Genomic DNA, 15,660 nt, shown 5'->3' with positions numbered 1-15,660 from the left:
CAAAAAAATACCTTTCTTACATACTTGCCCTTTTTGGGGGATATTTTGATTTTTTTTTATTTACTTTACTTTTTTTTGAGGATGCATGTAGTACATATCATATGTGACGGTTGTATGTACCTAGAATGAGCCAAATACGAGATACATGGTCACATATTATGATAGAACTACACTTGATTGAAGGATATATTGTTTGGTATTCCACATCGTATTAGTATTTTCATTAGGGTGAAATACGATGCTTTTTATCACTGAATCTGCCAATCGATCATGAGTATGGTATTTCACTTATCTGGGCATACAGAATGTGCCGACTACTGGTATTTAACAGACAATGCGTGATGTAGAATGATAAATGAACCAAAGCAACCAAGGACACAAAAAAGAAAATAAAAACTGTCAGTGGAAATTTCTTACAAGAAGCGAAGAAGACACATCAAATAAGCAATAAGACAAAATCATATTGAACTGTAGGTAAACAAAATACACAGCTAGGAACTGAAATTGAATCGAAAAACACAACAAGAACAGAACATGTGGTTTATCATAGATCCGTGCATGCGTTGACTCTGCTATCGTTCACGGCGGGGAAATAAGTATCATATGCAGGCTTTTTTGGGTGCGCTCTTCAGTGAAACATGATGTGGAAGACTTGTCGTCGCTGTATGAATTGTAGTACTTGAGTAAGGAGCGGAGGCCCAATGTTCGGTAAATTTGATAGACAGGTGGTTGTAGACGTTCAGCTCATTGAATGATCGGCATACATCATTCAGTTCTCTCCCATATCCCAGCTACGCTGGTTGAGATGACGCATGGCGCGACGCTGAGGAGGTGCCGCCTTCTCCGGCGACTGCTCGGGGTCATCCCAGGACGACTGCATGTTCTTGAGAGCCTTCTGGCGATCTCCACCAACAGGTTTCACGTTCTCACTGCTGACCTTGCTGCTCTGGGGCGACTCGGCGGTGATGTTCCAGTGGGTCTCGTAGTCCTTCTTGCGGTTGGGGCCGTTGTTGACAACAGACAGAGGGGCGTTCTCGCCAGCGGCTTCCTCTTCGTCTTGGAATAGGTGGTTCTTATAGAGGCTCAGTCCCTTGTTCTGGAAAGAACTGATGATACGAGGGGCGTTCTTGTCCTCAGCGGGGTCGTCTGTCAGGACGAAGTGGGTTTCGGCGTCACGACGGGGACGGTGCACCGCGGGATGGGCCGGAGGCGAAGTGAGGTCCGGCTCATCATCGCTCCAGCCAAAGTGACGGATTTGCTCTCCCCGAAGCGGACGCTTAGGCTTCTCGGGCGTCACGAAATCGTCAAAGTCCCAGTGAGGCGCCTGGCGCGACACAGGACGACTGGGCTTTTCCTTGATCTCCCTCTCACTGTTGTCCCCACCGAGCTCAAAGTGATCATAACGCTTCGGGTTAGCCCGATAGGCAATCTGCTCGTGACCACCTTCCGCAGCGACGGTTTCATCATCATCAAAGATACGGGAGCGCTGGAAGTTCTTGCTGGCACCAGCTTTGGGAGCGATTCTACTCCGAGACGGCGTGTCGGGAATATCGGCGTCTTCGTGGAAGATTTCCTTGGGATCGCGGGGCGGGGGCTTTGCAGATGCAGGAGCACGAGGTGCGCGGACTGGCTCGCTCCGGTCCTTTTCAGGGGAGAGGAGCTCAAAAAGTGACTCAGCGGCGTGAGGATCCTTGATGTGTCTCTTTCCGGGGGAACCCTTCTTGCTACGTTCCTCATTGCTCTCGGTTGTTGCAGGGAATGATGCAGACGCAGGTCCGTCGTCAACTGGGTTGGAGGAAACAGCGGACTTGATCAGGCGAATCTGATCCTTGGGTTCGCGAATCGGCCAGCCGCGACTGCGGGATCCGATCACTTCGACTTGTTTCAGTAGCGACGCTTGGTCCCAGTAGATTCGGACATTTTGGATCTGATTCTGCGAATTAAAGCGAACGATATGGACCTGCGCAAGAAACAGAACGCGGCGTTAGTACAGGTATAGAAGAAGAGTAGAAGAAGGAGGTCACCAGGCGCCCGACGTACCGTGGGGAAAGTCGCGACGTGGTCAGCCAGGAAGTTATCGTCCAGCGAGGGAAGATAGGCCCCGCCTCCAGACACAAACTCCAGGGTAGTTTCAATGTCCAAGCAGAGGGAGTTGGCACTCTCAATCACATCCAGAACGTTTTCCGACCTGGTCTTGACAATTCTCTGCTGCTTGGTGAGGTGGCTGACCACCGCCGATGCGCCATCCAGCTTGGTGGTGGTGGTGATATAGATCAAGGACGCATTGGAGGCCAGGGGCGCCGAGCTTGGGTTAGCCAGAAAGCGCTGGTACACGTCTTTCAAAGACATGGTGGATTCGAGTGGATTAATATGTCAGAAACGAATGTGAGGGGGAGGGAGTGTTGGGTTGGGGTAAAGGAAGGACAAAACACGGGCAGAGAGTGAGTAGTTAGTAGGAGTTGATGACAGGCCGAGGGAAGGTGAGAGGAAGGGGAAACCGCCCGTTGCAGATTGGCGCGAACCACGTTTCAGGACCCGATTAACTTTCCAAGCACAGAGAGTACAGAGTAAACCTGGACTAGAGTAATTGTAATGAATTTAATAAATAAATGAATGAATGTGCTGAGGAGGTGAGTATTGAGAGAAGAGGAATGCAGGCAGAAATCAAATCCAACAAAATCAATCGCCACGGGGGATTTGACTTTTAGTTGTTGTTGTTTATGGTTATTATTATTATTATTATAAGGACCAGATTCACAACTAACAAATTTGACTTCTCCAAGGGGGGGGGGTCTGGCGGATTCACCGTGAGCTATTCTTATACCTAACCACTTACTACCAACTGCACCACCAATTGATTGATTAAGAGCCATTCTTCCTATGAGAAGGGGTGGCCAATCCAACTAACATGGGGTTTGGTTTGCCATCCGGCACAGTATACTGCTACTAAGAGTGACGATGATCCAATAAACATGTGTCTTCAGACTCTGGGGGCATGACAGTCCATGGCTTTCCTGAATCTATTCGGGTCCATCACAATCTCGCAAGAAATCTCCCACGACGCTAAGGACTGGGGAAAGTCAAATGAGCCACGCGCACGGCTCCGACGATGGACACACCAGCGTTTCACTAATCGTGATGGGCCACCAACTATCTACTAGTAAGTAAGTACTAAGTAGCTAAGTAATTAAGTAACTACCCGCGTCTCTCCGGCAACTGCGCTTGGGCTCGGCTGGGTTCTTTATTCATGCTGCCTGTCTGCATAATTCGGCTCACTGCACTGCACTGCACTACGTATACTTGCTTGGCTATGTAAGTAGTAGGGAGTAACAGGAGTCTAAATACTACTAGACTAGACTCAGGTCCAGAACTGGTCGTGGTCTTTCATCTATAAATTAGTTCGTCTTTCTTTATTTTATTTTAGACCTTCAGTCTGGCAAGCCAAATTCGGAAGTGTCCGCCTTAGATATACACACATATAGCTATCCTCCTAACTGGCATGGGAGATCCTATGCCCTCCCCGTCGTGGTTTTTCTTCTCAGGTGCATTTAGTGCCTGGTTTCGCAGCAATCAGTCAATCCCGTTCGCCTGCGCGGGTTTCTGCAAAGAAAAGGCACGATATCATGCCGGTGGATGATATCCAAGCCCAAGACTCCCGCCTTGGGCGCGCTCTCATCATTCTACCCATGGGCGCACCTCCTTGCAAGGCAGAATTCTTTCAACATGGTTGTTCTTGTGTGAGAAATTGTAGAGTAAGGAAAGGGTATCAACGATCCTTTCAATAGTCACGCGATATCAATCATTAGGGTAAATGGTGGAGGTTAACGGCACATCACAAAAGGCATTACAATGGTCTGGTTAGGAAAAGGAAAGTAAAACGTCAGTACATCTGCGTCAAAGTCTAATCCCCAGAGAGGTTGGGAAACTCACCCGAGGTAATCTTCCTTGATCGTTCCAATGGCATTGATCGCCGCAACGTCGGGCTTCACACCGAGAATCTTAAGCCGTAAACTGGTCCCCTTCTCGATGACTTGGTCCGCATGGTCTGTGTATTGCGGCGGTACTGTGTTCGGTTCCCACTTGATATCGGAAGGAATGTTCTTGCCAACTTGTTAGCATCCGACAAGACTAGGTGATCCAACTCAAACTCGGTCGTCGACATACTTTCCGTGCAATGAAAACAGACAATGGACCGGCCAAAGTAAAGATACCCGTGGGCTTGACAGACGTAACAATCGCATCGACCTACAGGGTTCTGGTCAGAATCAAATGCAGCCCGGTTTCAGTGCGACTCCAAAACGTACGGTCTCTCCGCGGAAGGGCTTCCAGATAATTGCCCGATACTTGATCGTATATTCTGCCTGTCCGCTGCCTGGAAGCACCCGTCCTTCACCAATATCAACCATGTCCATTACGCAGATCACGAAATGGTCGCCCGTACAACGTCCCTCTTCCTCCTCGTTTAACCGGTTGATGAGATACTCGCGCATGTTGGGCCCGAAGTAGGACGGGTGCAAGGTGATAACCTTGACCTCTTCTTTAAGGAAAAACATGTTGTAGACTTGTGATGGTCGAGAGTATGATACACAATTTTGTTTCAACAGCCGGTGCGGTGGGGGTTCGGTTTACGCGATAGATCAAGCTTCAGCCAGTATCTTACTGTTTCCCGGGGATTGGATGGTGCAGTTCGAATATCTCGAGTGGCCCGTGTCGTTAGTCCAAAGTAAGTTGAATCGCTATGAATGAGTGAAGCGAATGAACTAGGTTTGCGACAAATGGACGAGCACTTGCCGCCAATACTTGATGACAAGATATCAACAACTGGGAAGACCAGAAAACTGATTCAGCAAAGCCAACAGAAGAAGGGAGCGCGCGTTCAGGATAAAGAGCGCAGAACAGAGCAATTGCAGCAGATAAACCCTGCCTTCAAACAAGATCGGACAGAAGAAGGGCAGTCACCCGTTAATTCGACACCAAACTCATAGCGGTCACGGATTTCCGTCTGAACAGCTCGAGCTGGATGCTCTCACGTGACTATCTGGAAAGCACCCCCACGATGGTCATCAATTACAAAACCATACGCCGTTACAGAGCCGACAGAGTGTAGCTCCGCGCACTGCCGGTCATGACGAGACGCAACGTGTAATTAATCACGATATCCTCGGTCCTGCCTTTGTGCAACGAGTTTACCTAGGCCGGGATGACGTCTGCACAAGCATAAAGCCAGGAACAAATCATAGAATGTCCTATCTCTCCACCTGCTGATCGGGTCAGATCAGGCAATATCCCCAGACGAGAAACAAAAAAAAAAAAAGAGCTGGTCTCACGCTCACCGTTATTCTTTTGTTGCGCCCATCTACATCGGACTTTCGAGCCATAGCAGTAATAGCATTCCAAGATGGCCTTGAATCTCGAAAAGCAGCTTCTGTTTGTAAGCCTCTACCGCAACACCTATCACAGTGTTCAGTGTTTGGCGCAAGATTTCCATGCTAACGAGCCTCGCAGTATGGAGCCTATCACAATAACCCAGTATGCCATGCTATTTGCCCCGTTTGCGGCTTGCTCTAATGGTCCCGTCCAGGTAAATGTTGCGATACACATCACATGCGTGCCGATACTTCTGTTCACAGGAATCGCTCTGGTACGAACTGCTATTCCCTCAACCCTTCATAGCGATGGACCGCTAACGTTTTATGAATCTACTAGGCGTCGAACACACCGGCTTTCGTGAACCTGCCCGATGCGCTGCAGATCCAAAACCTTCCTCCTAATCTCGGAACGATCGCAGCCATCATATACTCCACGTTTTACATCCTCCTCGAACCTGTTGCGGGGGCACTGGTCGCTCCCCTTATAATCGCCGGTGCAGCCTGGGCGAACCATCTACTGGCTACGTATGGCAACAGCGCCAACTATTGGTTTGCTGGGATCCATGTAGTGTCCTGGCTCGCTCAGTTTGTCGGCCATGGTGCCTTTGAGCGCAGAGCTCCGGCCTTGCTGGACAACCTCGTCCAGGCGCTTCTTCTGGCACCTCTCTTCGTCTGGATGGAAGTGCTCTTTTTCTTCGGCTACCGTCCGGAGCTGAAAGCCAGATACGATCAGAATGTGGAAAAGCAGATTGCCGCTTTCAAGGCGCAGAAGGGCAAGACTGCCAAATAAGTGCCGTAAAGCTATATGGTAGGATGACCCGATCTCTATTTTTACATGGGAGTTGCATGGCTAGTAGCGGTGATTTTGCTGCGAGTTATGTTGCCATGTCAATGATTCGAATTGAGAGCATTGCTCTTCCTTAGCATTAGTTTTTTGGTACCTCTGGAGTTTTGAGATTGATGTTTGCAGAGTGCAATGTCTGTCAGCGCTACAGCAATAATATCATACTACGTCGGTAATTGAAGTTAATCATTAATGAATAGCGAAGTATCCCAAGATGAGTGAATAAACCGATGTTGATGCAGGCTTGACATTCATGCATCCAAAGTGGATCATGATGTAAGCCCCGGAAGTACGGAGTAGGAACCTGGGTAGTGAGGACTGTAAGGAGGAAAAATGGGGAAGGGGAAATAGGAAAAAGGTCGGGTATGGTTGGTATGTGAATATAAGAGGGGGTTTTCTGTGTCATACAACATGCGCATAAGAAGAGGAGAACGAGAGACAAATTACACATAATTAAGAGGGGAAAAGTTTGGGACAAGTCTTGGACTTTGACGGGCAGAAGGAGGAGAAAAAGAGGAGGTATATGCTGGGTAGCGGTAACATACGAACGAACCAGTTGGTCGCAGCCATGGGAAGGGCCCATGTCGAGCCGGTGTTTCCCACCGGGACAACCGGTCAAAGCAGTGAGGTGAGTGAGTGCGGTGTCGAGCAGAACGGGGCGGGTTGTTGTTGGCAGGGCCCTGCGGGCGGTTGCTGCGACGAAAATGAACTGAGTAAGCCAGCCAACCAGCAGTATCCGCAGATCCGAGAAAAGGAACAAATGAAAAATGGGATGGCCAGGTGGCCCGGAGAAACAAGCGGTTACCGCTTTCCCTCACAACCCCCGTCAACTTCAGAGCAACAATGTTAACAATTCCCTACCATAAAATAAAATTATGAAAAGGGTTCAAAGTGTAGGGGAACTAATAATAATAATTTTATGGACTAAAAATAATGTAGTAGTAGATCGGTGGGAAAAAATAGTAGACAAAAAGTGATGGAATACATCACCCGGCAACGAGTTTCTTTGGGGTGGGTGGGTGTCCCGTGAGCGCACTAGGGCGGCTTCGGAGGTTGGTGAGGTCTCGGCAAACTAGGATTAGTGGCAGTCCTGAGAATCCTCCCAACCCCGACGACAAAGCTCTCCTTCCATCCATCCACAATCCTTTCTCCTCTTCCTCCCTCCCCCCAATTACATCTCTCCTTCAGAGAAACCACTCTCCCACTCCTCTGAACCCCCATCACAATGTTCAGAAACGCTTTGCGGCAGTCTAGCCGCACCGTCGCGGCTGCCTCTGCCACTGGCAGGATCGCTTCGGTGAGTCCTATCCCTGTCCAGGTCGACCATACCTTCGCCATCTGGCCGATTCCATCCAAGAAGTCATCTCAATGATGCTTGCCATCGCCTCTCTACACATCGCAATGCTTCCTGCTTCGCTTTTACGCGTTTTGACTGCGTGGTCGTGATGTTGACAAATTTTGCGTACGACTACAGGCTCGCGCGGCTGTTCCCGGCCCCCTCTCTGGCGCCTCCAAGCAGATCCGTTCCTACGCTGCTGAGGCCAAGGCCTCTCCCACTGAGGTCTCTTCCATCCTTGAGCAGAGAATCCGCGGTGTTCAGGAGGAGGCTGGTCTTGCCGAGACTGGACGTGTCCTTTCCGTCGGGTACGTGACGAATTCTCCCTCGGTTGAAAATTTTGGCCGCCGCTTCAATTCCATCGATATCATCGAAATATTCGAAAATTCGGCCATTATTTGACGCTCTCCATCGAAATCAATTGAAACTAATGTCAAAAATAGTGACGGTATCGCTCGTGTCCATGGCATGACCAACGTCCAGGCTGAGGAGCTGGTCGAGTAGGTACCCCCGTTTTTTATATATGCCTTGTTAATGTATCAATCCAATTAACAAATCATTAGGTTCGCCTCTGGCGTCAAGGGTATGTGCATGAACCTCGAAGCCGGCCAGGTCGGTGTCGTGCTTTTCGGTTCCGACCGTCTCGTCAAGGAGGGTGAGACTGTCAAGCGTACCGGAGAGATTGTATGTATCTCTGTTTTTTTTTTTCACGCCCAGATATCAGCAATCTTACTTACAAAAATCATCTAGGTCGATGTCCCCGTTGGTCCTGAGATGCTCGGCCGTGTCGTCGACGCTCTCGGTAACCCCATCGATGGCAAGGGCCCCATCCCCACCAAGGTCAAGAGCCGTGCTCAGCTCAAGGCCCCTGGTATCCTGCCCCGTCGCTCCGTCAACCAGCCCGTCCAGACTGGTCTGAAGTGTGTCGACTCCATGGTCCCCATCGGCCGTGGTCAGCGTGAGTTGATCATTGGTGACCGTCAGACCGGTAAGACCGCTGTCGCCCTTGATGCCATGCTGAACCAGAAGCGCTGGAACAACACCTCCGACGAGAGCAAGAAGCTTTACTGCATCTACGTTGCCGTCGGTCAGAAGCGTTCCACCGTCGCTCAGCTCGTCAAGACCCTCGAGGAGAACGACGCCATGAAGTACTCCATTGTCGTTGCTGCTACTGCTTCCGAGGCTGCTCCTCTGCAGTACCTTGCTCCCTTCACTGGTTGTGCCATGGGTGAGTGGTTCCGTGACAACGGCCGCCACGCCGTCATCATCTACGATGACCTTTCCAAGCAGGCCGTCGCCTACCGTCAGATGTCCCTGCTGCTCCGTCGTCCCCCTGGTCGTGAGGCCTACCCCGGTGACGTTTTCTACCTCCACTCTCGTCTCCTTGAGCGTGCTGCCAAGATGAACGAGAAGCACGGTGGTGGTTCCCTCACTGCCCTCCCCGTCATTGAGACCCAGGGTGGTGATGTCTCCGCTTACATTCCCACCAACGTCATCTCCATCACTGACGGTCAGATCTTCTTGGAGTCTGAGCTGTTCTACAAGGGTATCCGTCCCGCCATTAACGTCGGTCTGTCCGTCTCCCGTGTCGGTTCCGCTGCCCAGGTCAAGGCCATGAAGCAGGTCGCCGGTTCCCTGAAGCTGTTCTTGGCTCAGTACCGTGAGGTTGCTGCCTTCGCCCAGTTCGGTTCCGATCTCGATGCCTCCACCAAGCAGACCCTCAGCCGTGGTGAGCGTCTTACCGAGCTCCTCAAGCAGAAGCAGTACTCCCCCATGGCCGTCTCCGACATGGTTCCCCTGATCTTCGCTGGTGTCAACGGTTTCCTCGACTCCATCCCCGTCGCCAAGATCCTCCAGTGGGAGTCTGACTTCCTTGCTCACCTCAAGAGCAACCACCCCGAGATCCAGGAGACCATCGAGAAGGAGGGCCAGGTCAGCAAGGAGCTCGAGGCTCAGCTCAAGGAGATCATCCCCACCTTCAACAAGTCCTTCAACGCATAGGTGAGCAACACAATGCTCTTGGGCGAATAGCCCGCCATGTACCGAATCAATCCTGACTCTATGTGTATAGACAAGATAGCTTGTACAATTTGAACCCACTGTTTTATTTTTTTCTGTTAAACCAGAGCTTCGGGTCGGTCGAGATATTGGATGAGGTGTAGTTTGCAACTATGCGATGAATATTTTACTGCCAGATCTATGTAGCTTATGGGACGACGGAGAGCAGGGTAAATCGGTGGTGCGGAGAAAGGCAAAAAAGATACGATTAATATCCTGTACGTTTAGATCATTTCGCGCGACAAAGGGAACGGAATTGGACGGATTAACTGGTTTGGCGTGTAATACCTTCCAGCTGGTCTCGGCTTATGAAACCTTTGTCTACATATATGCAGCCTGAATATGATTTCCTTTGTTCGATTAAACTTGGTACTCTGAAGGGTGCGTATGAAGGAGACTTTAGTAGTTGCTCTGATAGTTGAACTACTAAATTGAACGCTCCAGCTTTGATCTCTGGCGGTCATAGCCGCCAGTCTGGGGTAACTCGACCCAGCACGAACCCATGGCATTAGATGAGGGTCAAGTACTAGTAGGATATATATAGAAGCCATTGGGGTCTCATTGCCGGGTGGCGCCTTCTCCCCCGGTCGAAGTGGTGGACATAAAACTACTACTACTAGGGTAGATGATCTGGGGTTGAAAACTGCAAGCAATACGGGGGTCCGTTCGTGTAAATGTCATATAGCCAGCAATCTGATGTCAGAACCATACCATCTGGGGAACCAAGGGACAATCGTCCCAGCAAATTTGCGGGGAATGGATACTGGATGAAGCTGTGCTGCTCGCCGTCTGGAGCCGATGGGATGGGCCGAATGCGGGCATTGCGTTTATCGATAAGCGAGCAGCCTTTTCCGTCCCAAAATTTCTTTTAATGCCCCTCCGCCATAGCCCACCTTGAAGTAGAGAGTGTATTCCCTCCCATCCCAATTGCTTCGAATCATTCTTCCCTCCCATTCGCAAAGATGGCTACCACTTCTGACTCGGTCCCGGCCTCTTGCAAGGTCATGCTCTCCAAGCATGTTGCCAATCGCCTGCTTGCGGAGGTCCAGGAGGGCGTCCATACCCTGGAGAAGCCGCCTCACTTGGTGGGATTCCTTGCCAACAACGACCCCGCGGCGTTGATGTATGCCCAGATGACGGAGAAGACGTGTCAGGAAAAGTGAGCATTCTCCCAAATTTTCACTCCCAGTTGCGTCCGTCGTGCCCCTGTGGTTACTGCGTCTGGGGGGCCCCTCGGCGCATATGACTCAACCCTGCGATGTCGGAGCTCTCCTGGCACGCAGGCAGTATTGTGGGATGTCACTTCGTAGCTAACGTAGTCTTTTCATCCATTGCACAGTGGCTTCCGCTACTCCCTCCGTGAAGTTGCCCGCGATGATCTCGAGCAAGCTATCCTCGCTGCCAACGCTGACTCCGATGTCAACGGCATCATCGTATACTACCCCATCTTCAACAACCGCCAGGACCAGTACCTGCAGCAGATCGTCGACATAAATAAGGATGTAGAGGGTCTGAGCCACCGTTACATTTTCAACATGTACCAGAATATTCGTTTCCTTGACCCCGAGACCAAGAGACAGAAGTGCATCCTCCCCTGCACCCCCCTCGCTGTCATTAAGATCCTCGAATACCTCAACATCTACAACACGATATTGCCGTACGGTAACCGCCTCTTCGGACACACTATCTGTGTTGTGAACCGCTCTGAGGTGGTTGGTCGCCCTCTCGCTGCTCTGTTGGCCAACGACGGTGCCTGCGTCTACAGTGTCGATATCACCGGCGTTCAGAAGTTCACCCGTGGTGAGGGTCTGAAGAAGGGCAGACACGAGGTTGTCGACCTGGAGGGTAAGACCCTGAAGGATGTGGCACCTCTGTGTGATGTTGTCATTTCCGGTGTTCCTGGAGAGAAGTACAAGTTCGATACCAGCCTTCTGAGAGAGGGTGCTGTGTGTGTCAACTTCTCCAGCGAGAAGGTATGTTCCACAGCCATTTACAATGATAATACTCTATTTCAAAGGCTAACATAGGGTGTGAACAGAACTTTGGACCTGAGGTCAAGGAGAAGGCCTCCATCTTCGTTCCTTCCATCGGAAAGGTCACCATTGTCGTCCTGATGCGCAACTTGCTGGTAAGAAATTACTTTATATCTTCGCCGAAGCAACTTCATCCACTAATTATGTCCTGCAGAGACTCATCCAGAACAGCCGTGTGGATGACGTGAAGCCCGCTGAAGCTACTGAGCGTCCGGGAACCCTGGAAGCCGCTAACTAACCATCCTACACTACAACCAATATTCTCTAAAACGTGTCACGGGAGACGAATCAAGAAGAGCCAGTCATAGATTCCTTTTTACTTCCACTTCTTCTATTGTATCTTTCCACTGAAGCCATATATCATGCGACCCAATCATTCTTGTATAAAAAAGACAAAATCTTTGCTTCATTTTGGTCAATTATTCCCTGCTTCTCGTCTCTTGAACCCTTTCACGTGTGGGCAATGAAATGAACATACATGTATTCTGTCAATATATGATTCCCTACGTTCATGTTATGACTGAATTCCTGAACAACAAGACACACTTTCATTTCTGGAAAGAAGAGAAGACTAATGCAATCAAGGTCAATAAACTCCAATTTCCTTTCCAAACCACTAGATTGTCCATAACCAGCACCCCATATACATTTCACTTCCTCCTCTTAACGTCCTTGCTCTCCTCCTCAACACCTACTAAACTCGCAACACCCCCAGTCTTCTTCTGCGTCTCCTTGGCCGCCAACCCCAGAACCTCAATTTCACCAGCCAGCCAGGCCCTCAAAGGCTCGGGGTGGAATGTCCCATCCGCAGCAAACCACTTAGTGAACGAGGTCTCGATCTCCTTCTCCTGCAGCGTCTTGCCCTGCGCCGACTTATACTGGACCCGCAGCTTGTACAAGGGAGAGTGCTTCTGCACGGAGGACCGAATGATGATCTGGCATATCATATTAGCACACAACCGACTTAACCCGCCTTTCAACGATCTTCGAACGTACCGTTTCGCCCGACTTCCGCTTCCCACGAAATACCTCACCCGCCTCAACAGCCCAAACCCAGTACGTGAGAAGCGAATTCAAGGTAAAGTACGACAGCACGGCTGCGATGATCCATGGCGAATGTGTCGCCTCCCAGTTAAGCTTGCGTTCAGCGTAGAAGCTGAATCCGGCGATTGCGACGGCAGCGTAGCCCAGGAATAGGTGGACATTGGTCTTGGTGTGGTCTTGGGCGAAGGTGTAGGGTTGAGGGAGGGAGCCGAGGTAGGGAGCTAGGGCGTCATCGGTTGTTGATTTTATGTCTGTACGATGAGATCGTTAGCTATCCGCGTAAATCTTGCGTCGTAGTGATAATATGGATGTATGTAGTAATAGCGATGTTTATCGCGAACTAACCATTGACCGAGTAAACGGGCACTTTTTGAACTTCTGAGGACGCCATCTGGGAATTTATCTCTGAAGCCAAATAAGACAAGATAAAGTACTAATGCCCTCAGATTTTCAATGTAAAATAATTCAGGAAAAGGTGGAAGAATACTTCGTGGAGCTCTGATCTAAGCCGGGGAAGAGTTGCGGCGAGCTGTCCCTTTCGCAAGCTAAAGCGGCGGCAATGGCATGCGCCAAGGCAAGTCAGTCAAGTCAAGCCAGCCAGCCCGCCGCGCCGCCCCATCCAACTTCCGTGGGGAGCTCCGTGTGTCTTTCTCTGCCTCCGAACCACAACTCGAGGGATTAGACCACACCTAATCTTATTCATTTCTGCTCAAGATGGCTCTGCAAGGCGTTGAGCAGACGATCCTTCGGGATCCGGCTCTTTTGTGAGTTTATTTGCTACGTACTGGGCGCGGTTTGATGCGAAATGCTGATGTGATCGACTCGCACCTCTAGCTACTGGATTGTGTTCCCTATCACTGTTGTTATGGTATGTGAACCTCATCTACTCCATTGGTGACTAGCATATATGCTAATGTTATCATCCATTAGATTCTTACTGGTATCCTCCGCCACTATGCCACCGTCTTGATGAACAACCCCCCGAAGCCGGCCTCGACGCTGGCCGAATCCCGCGAACGCCTCGGACTCATTCGCGGCGTCAACCTCCGGAATAACTCCTCCGTACTCTCCAAGGAATCCTTCGAGATGCGCAAGAACTACCTCGTCTCTGCCTACCAGAGCGGTGCTTTCCTCAAGGACCCCGCTAGTCGCGGCCAGCCGCCTGCGAACCCGATGACTGATCCTGCTGGCATGGAGGCTATGATGGGCATGATGAAGGGGAATATGATGATGATGATCCCGCAGACGCTGATTATGAGCTGGATTAATGCGTTCTTCTCGGGATTCGTGATCTGTAGGGCTTATCTGATACACTATGAAGGGGGGATGAGCTAACATGGGTGCTACTAGTGAAATTGCCATTCCCGCTTACCATTCGGTTCAAGTCAATGCTGCAATCTGGTGTCATGACCCGGGATTTGGATGTCAGATGGGTGTCCAGTCTTTCGTGGTATTTCTTGAACTTGTTTGGTCTGCAGTCGGTCTTTGGGTTTATTTTGGGTAGTGATAATGGTTAGTTCGATGTGCTTTCTTATCCATCAGGTTGGTGTGAGTGTGCTGACAGACTTGCTTTAGCGGCCAACCACATGGCTTCGCAGATGGCTTCGATGAACCCTGCTGCTGGAATTAACCCGTTCCAGCCCGGCCAGGATCCCGATAAGTTGTACCAGAGTGAGGCTGAGAACCTGGAGGTCATTGAGCACTTTTGCATTCTGGATGGCGTTGAGGAGAGAGTGCTCGCTCATTATGCGGGTAGGAAAAGCTATTAGGTTACGATTGGTCTGGCTTATGGGTGTGTTTGGACTCTACTTGTTGAATATATTAGATGAAGTGCAGATGTATCAATATGACATACTAGTAATATAACTGCAGAACGTGAGTAATAGTAAGTATCCTCATTAATAGTAACCTCTGCCACGAGACCTTATCCGGGCATCCATCAATCATGAAATCATCATCAATATCACAAACATAACGAAATATATAACCATCAATCCCGATAGACCTAGGTGTAATTAACGACCCCATTCAATATCCACAGTTCCCCATTCGACACCTTCTCAGCAACACTATCCACCTCCACATTCCCCGGTTGAATCTACCACAAACAGTCAGCATCACATCACAGAAGCAACGGAAAAAGAAAAGAAGACGAAGGAAGAACATACATAAATCTTCCCCCCCTCCCCCTTATTCCACGTTACCTTCTCCCCAGCAAGCGTAACCCCCTCATCACCCTCTCCCCAAGGACTCCCCACAACAACATGCGCCTTCACAAACCTCTCCAGATTCTTCCTAGCCCGATCCTGCCCCTCATCACCCTCATACGCCCCGGCCTGTCCGAACCGCTCATAATCCTCAGGATTCTCCCACGGTTTGCGCGGCAGGTTCTGGATCGCGCTGTTACGCGGTGCCAGGACCGTCACGTTGCTTGAGGGGTCATTGAAGCGGGATTCCACACTGTCGAATTGCCGGGTGAGCGAGGCGTAGACGTTGATGAGACGGTTCTTGGGTAGCACGTCGGAGATGATGGGGTTTTCGTGAGAGGAGGAAGAGGGGTTGCTGCCCATTTTGTTGTTGTTGGTGGTGGGGGGTAGTTGCTGGGATAGCCACTCTTTTATCTCGGAGAGGTAGGGATTATTGTTGGTGGTGGAGTCTTGGAGGTGGAGGTCGTGACGGAGGTGTGGTGCGGAGACGAAGGGACGGGGGAGACGTTTTCGGAGTGGGAAGCTGTTGGTGGCTGAGGATAGAGTGGTGAGGATGATTATAATTAGGGTTAAAGAGGATGCTATGAGGAAGAGGGGTTTCTTGGTCATTTTGATATTGGGGTTTTTTATATAGATTAAGTTATGTGATATTTAGATGGTATGGTATTGGGGTGGAGGTGATCGGCCTGTCAGCCGGACTGGGGGATGACGCAACGGCCAACAGCTAACTAACTAGTTAGTACTGTTAGTATGGAGTAGGGACTTTGTA

At 50.2% G+C, this 15,660-nt stretch overlaps 8 protein-coding genes across 8 annotated transcripts; 4 read left to right on the top strand and 4 right to left on the bottom strand.

The window, feature by feature from the left end:
• Positions 1 to 279: 279 nt before the first annotated feature.
• Positions 280 to 2,647, bottom strand: BO79DRAFT_236325 (uncharacterized protein). Its single transcript, XM_025684566.1, has 2 exons — positions 2,041 to 2,647; positions 280 to 1,960 (listed from the first exon to the last, which is right to left on the bottom strand). Exons 1-2 carry the CDS (start codon positions 2,347 to 2,349, stop codon positions 770 to 772), a joined length of 1,500 nt encoding a protein of 499 aa, XP_025542029.1. The 5' UTR covers positions 2,350 to 2,647; the 3' UTR covers positions 280 to 769.
• Positions 2,648 to 3,433: 786 nt separating this feature from the next.
• Positions 3,434 to 4,955, bottom strand: BO79DRAFT_286092 (DNA-directed RNA polymerase II subunit RPB7). The gene is made up of 4 exons (XM_025688431.1): positions 4,305 to 4,955; positions 4,165 to 4,245; positions 3,931 to 4,100; positions 3,434 to 3,854 (listed from the first exon to the last, which is right to left on the bottom strand). Exons 1-4 carry the CDS (start codon positions 4,551 to 4,553, stop codon positions 3,845 to 3,847), a joined length of 510 nt encoding a protein of 169 aa, XP_025542028.1. The 5' UTR covers positions 4,554 to 4,955; the 3' UTR covers positions 3,434 to 3,844.
• A 338-nt stretch (positions 4,956 to 5,293) lies between these two features.
• BO79DRAFT_169367 (2-hydroxy-palmitic acid dioxygenase MPO1) lies at positions 5,294 to 6,388 on the top strand. Its single transcript, XM_025679475.1, has 4 exons — positions 5,294 to 5,431; positions 5,506 to 5,529; positions 5,582 to 5,641; positions 5,707 to 6,388. Exons 1-4 carry the CDS (start codon positions 5,399 to 5,401, stop codon positions 6,157 to 6,159), a joined length of 570 nt encoding a protein of 189 aa, XP_025542027.1. The 5' UTR covers positions 5,294 to 5,398; the 3' UTR covers positions 6,160 to 6,388.
• Positions 6,389 to 7,388: 1,000 nt separating this feature from the next.
• On the top strand, positions 7,389 to 9,972 carry BO79DRAFT_208056 (F1F0 ATP synthase subunit alpha). The gene is made up of 6 exons (XM_025682305.1): positions 7,389 to 7,510; positions 7,688 to 7,857; positions 7,993 to 8,049; positions 8,113 to 8,233; positions 8,300 to 9,550; positions 9,621 to 9,972. The coding sequence occupies exons 1-5, from the start codon at positions 7,439 to 7,441 to the stop codon at positions 9,548 to 9,550; spliced, it is 1,671 nt and encodes a 556-aa protein (XP_025542026.1). The 5' UTR covers positions 7,389 to 7,438; the 3' UTR covers positions 9,621 to 9,972.
• A 543-nt stretch (positions 9,973 to 10,515) lies between these two features.
• Positions 10,516 to 12,216, top strand: BO79DRAFT_191107 (methylenetetrahydrofolate dehydrogenase (NAD(+))). Its single transcript, XM_025680802.1, has 4 exons — positions 10,516 to 10,766; positions 10,947 to 11,580; positions 11,646 to 11,735; positions 11,795 to 12,216. Exons 1-4 carry the CDS (start codon positions 10,570 to 10,572, stop codon positions 11,876 to 11,878), a joined length of 1,005 nt encoding a protein of 334 aa, XP_025542025.1. The 5' UTR covers positions 10,516 to 10,569; the 3' UTR covers positions 11,879 to 12,216.
• BO79DRAFT_236320 (signal peptidase complex subunit 2) lies at positions 12,190 to 13,201 on the bottom strand. The gene is made up of 3 exons (XM_025684565.1): positions 13,030 to 13,201; positions 12,637 to 12,935; positions 12,190 to 12,575 (listed from the first exon to the last, which is right to left on the bottom strand). The coding sequence occupies exons 1-3, from the start codon at positions 13,073 to 13,075 to the stop codon at positions 12,291 to 12,293; spliced, it is 630 nt and encodes a 209-aa protein (XP_025542024.1). The 5' UTR covers positions 13,076 to 13,201; the 3' UTR covers positions 12,190 to 12,290.
• Positions 13,202 to 13,336: 135 nt separating this feature from the next.
• On the top strand, positions 13,337 to 14,520 carry BO79DRAFT_286087 (ER membrane complex subunit EMC3). The gene is made up of 5 exons (XM_025688430.1): positions 13,337 to 13,448; positions 13,519 to 13,552; positions 13,615 to 13,978; positions 14,035 to 14,196; positions 14,260 to 14,520. The coding sequence occupies exons 1-5, from the start codon at positions 13,399 to 13,401 to the stop codon at positions 14,451 to 14,453; spliced, it is 804 nt and encodes a 267-aa protein (XP_025542023.1). The 5' UTR covers positions 13,337 to 13,398; the 3' UTR covers positions 14,454 to 14,520.
• Positions 14,521 to 14,552: 32 nt separating this feature from the next.
• On the bottom strand, positions 14,553 to 15,532 carry BO79DRAFT_286086 (uncharacterized protein). Its single transcript, XM_025688429.1, has 2 exons — positions 14,889 to 15,532; positions 14,553 to 14,782 (listed from the first exon to the last, which is right to left on the bottom strand). Exons 1-2 carry the CDS (start codon positions 15,498 to 15,500, stop codon positions 14,690 to 14,692), a joined length of 705 nt encoding a protein of 234 aa, XP_025542022.1. The 5' UTR covers positions 15,501 to 15,532; the 3' UTR covers positions 14,553 to 14,689.
• Between the last annotated feature and the right edge of the window lie 128 nt (positions 15,533 to 15,660).

The sequence above is a fragment of the Aspergillus costaricaensis genome (assembly GCF_003184835.1).
Source record: "Aspergillus costaricaensis CBS 115574 unplaced genomic scaffold BO79scaffold_8, whole genome shotgun sequence".
In the NCBI taxonomy this organism is placed as follows: Eukaryota; Fungi; Ascomycota; class Eurotiomycetes; order Eurotiales; family Aspergillaceae; genus Aspergillus; species Aspergillus costaricensis.
This window is presented reverse-complemented; position numbering and strand designations above follow the sequence as displayed.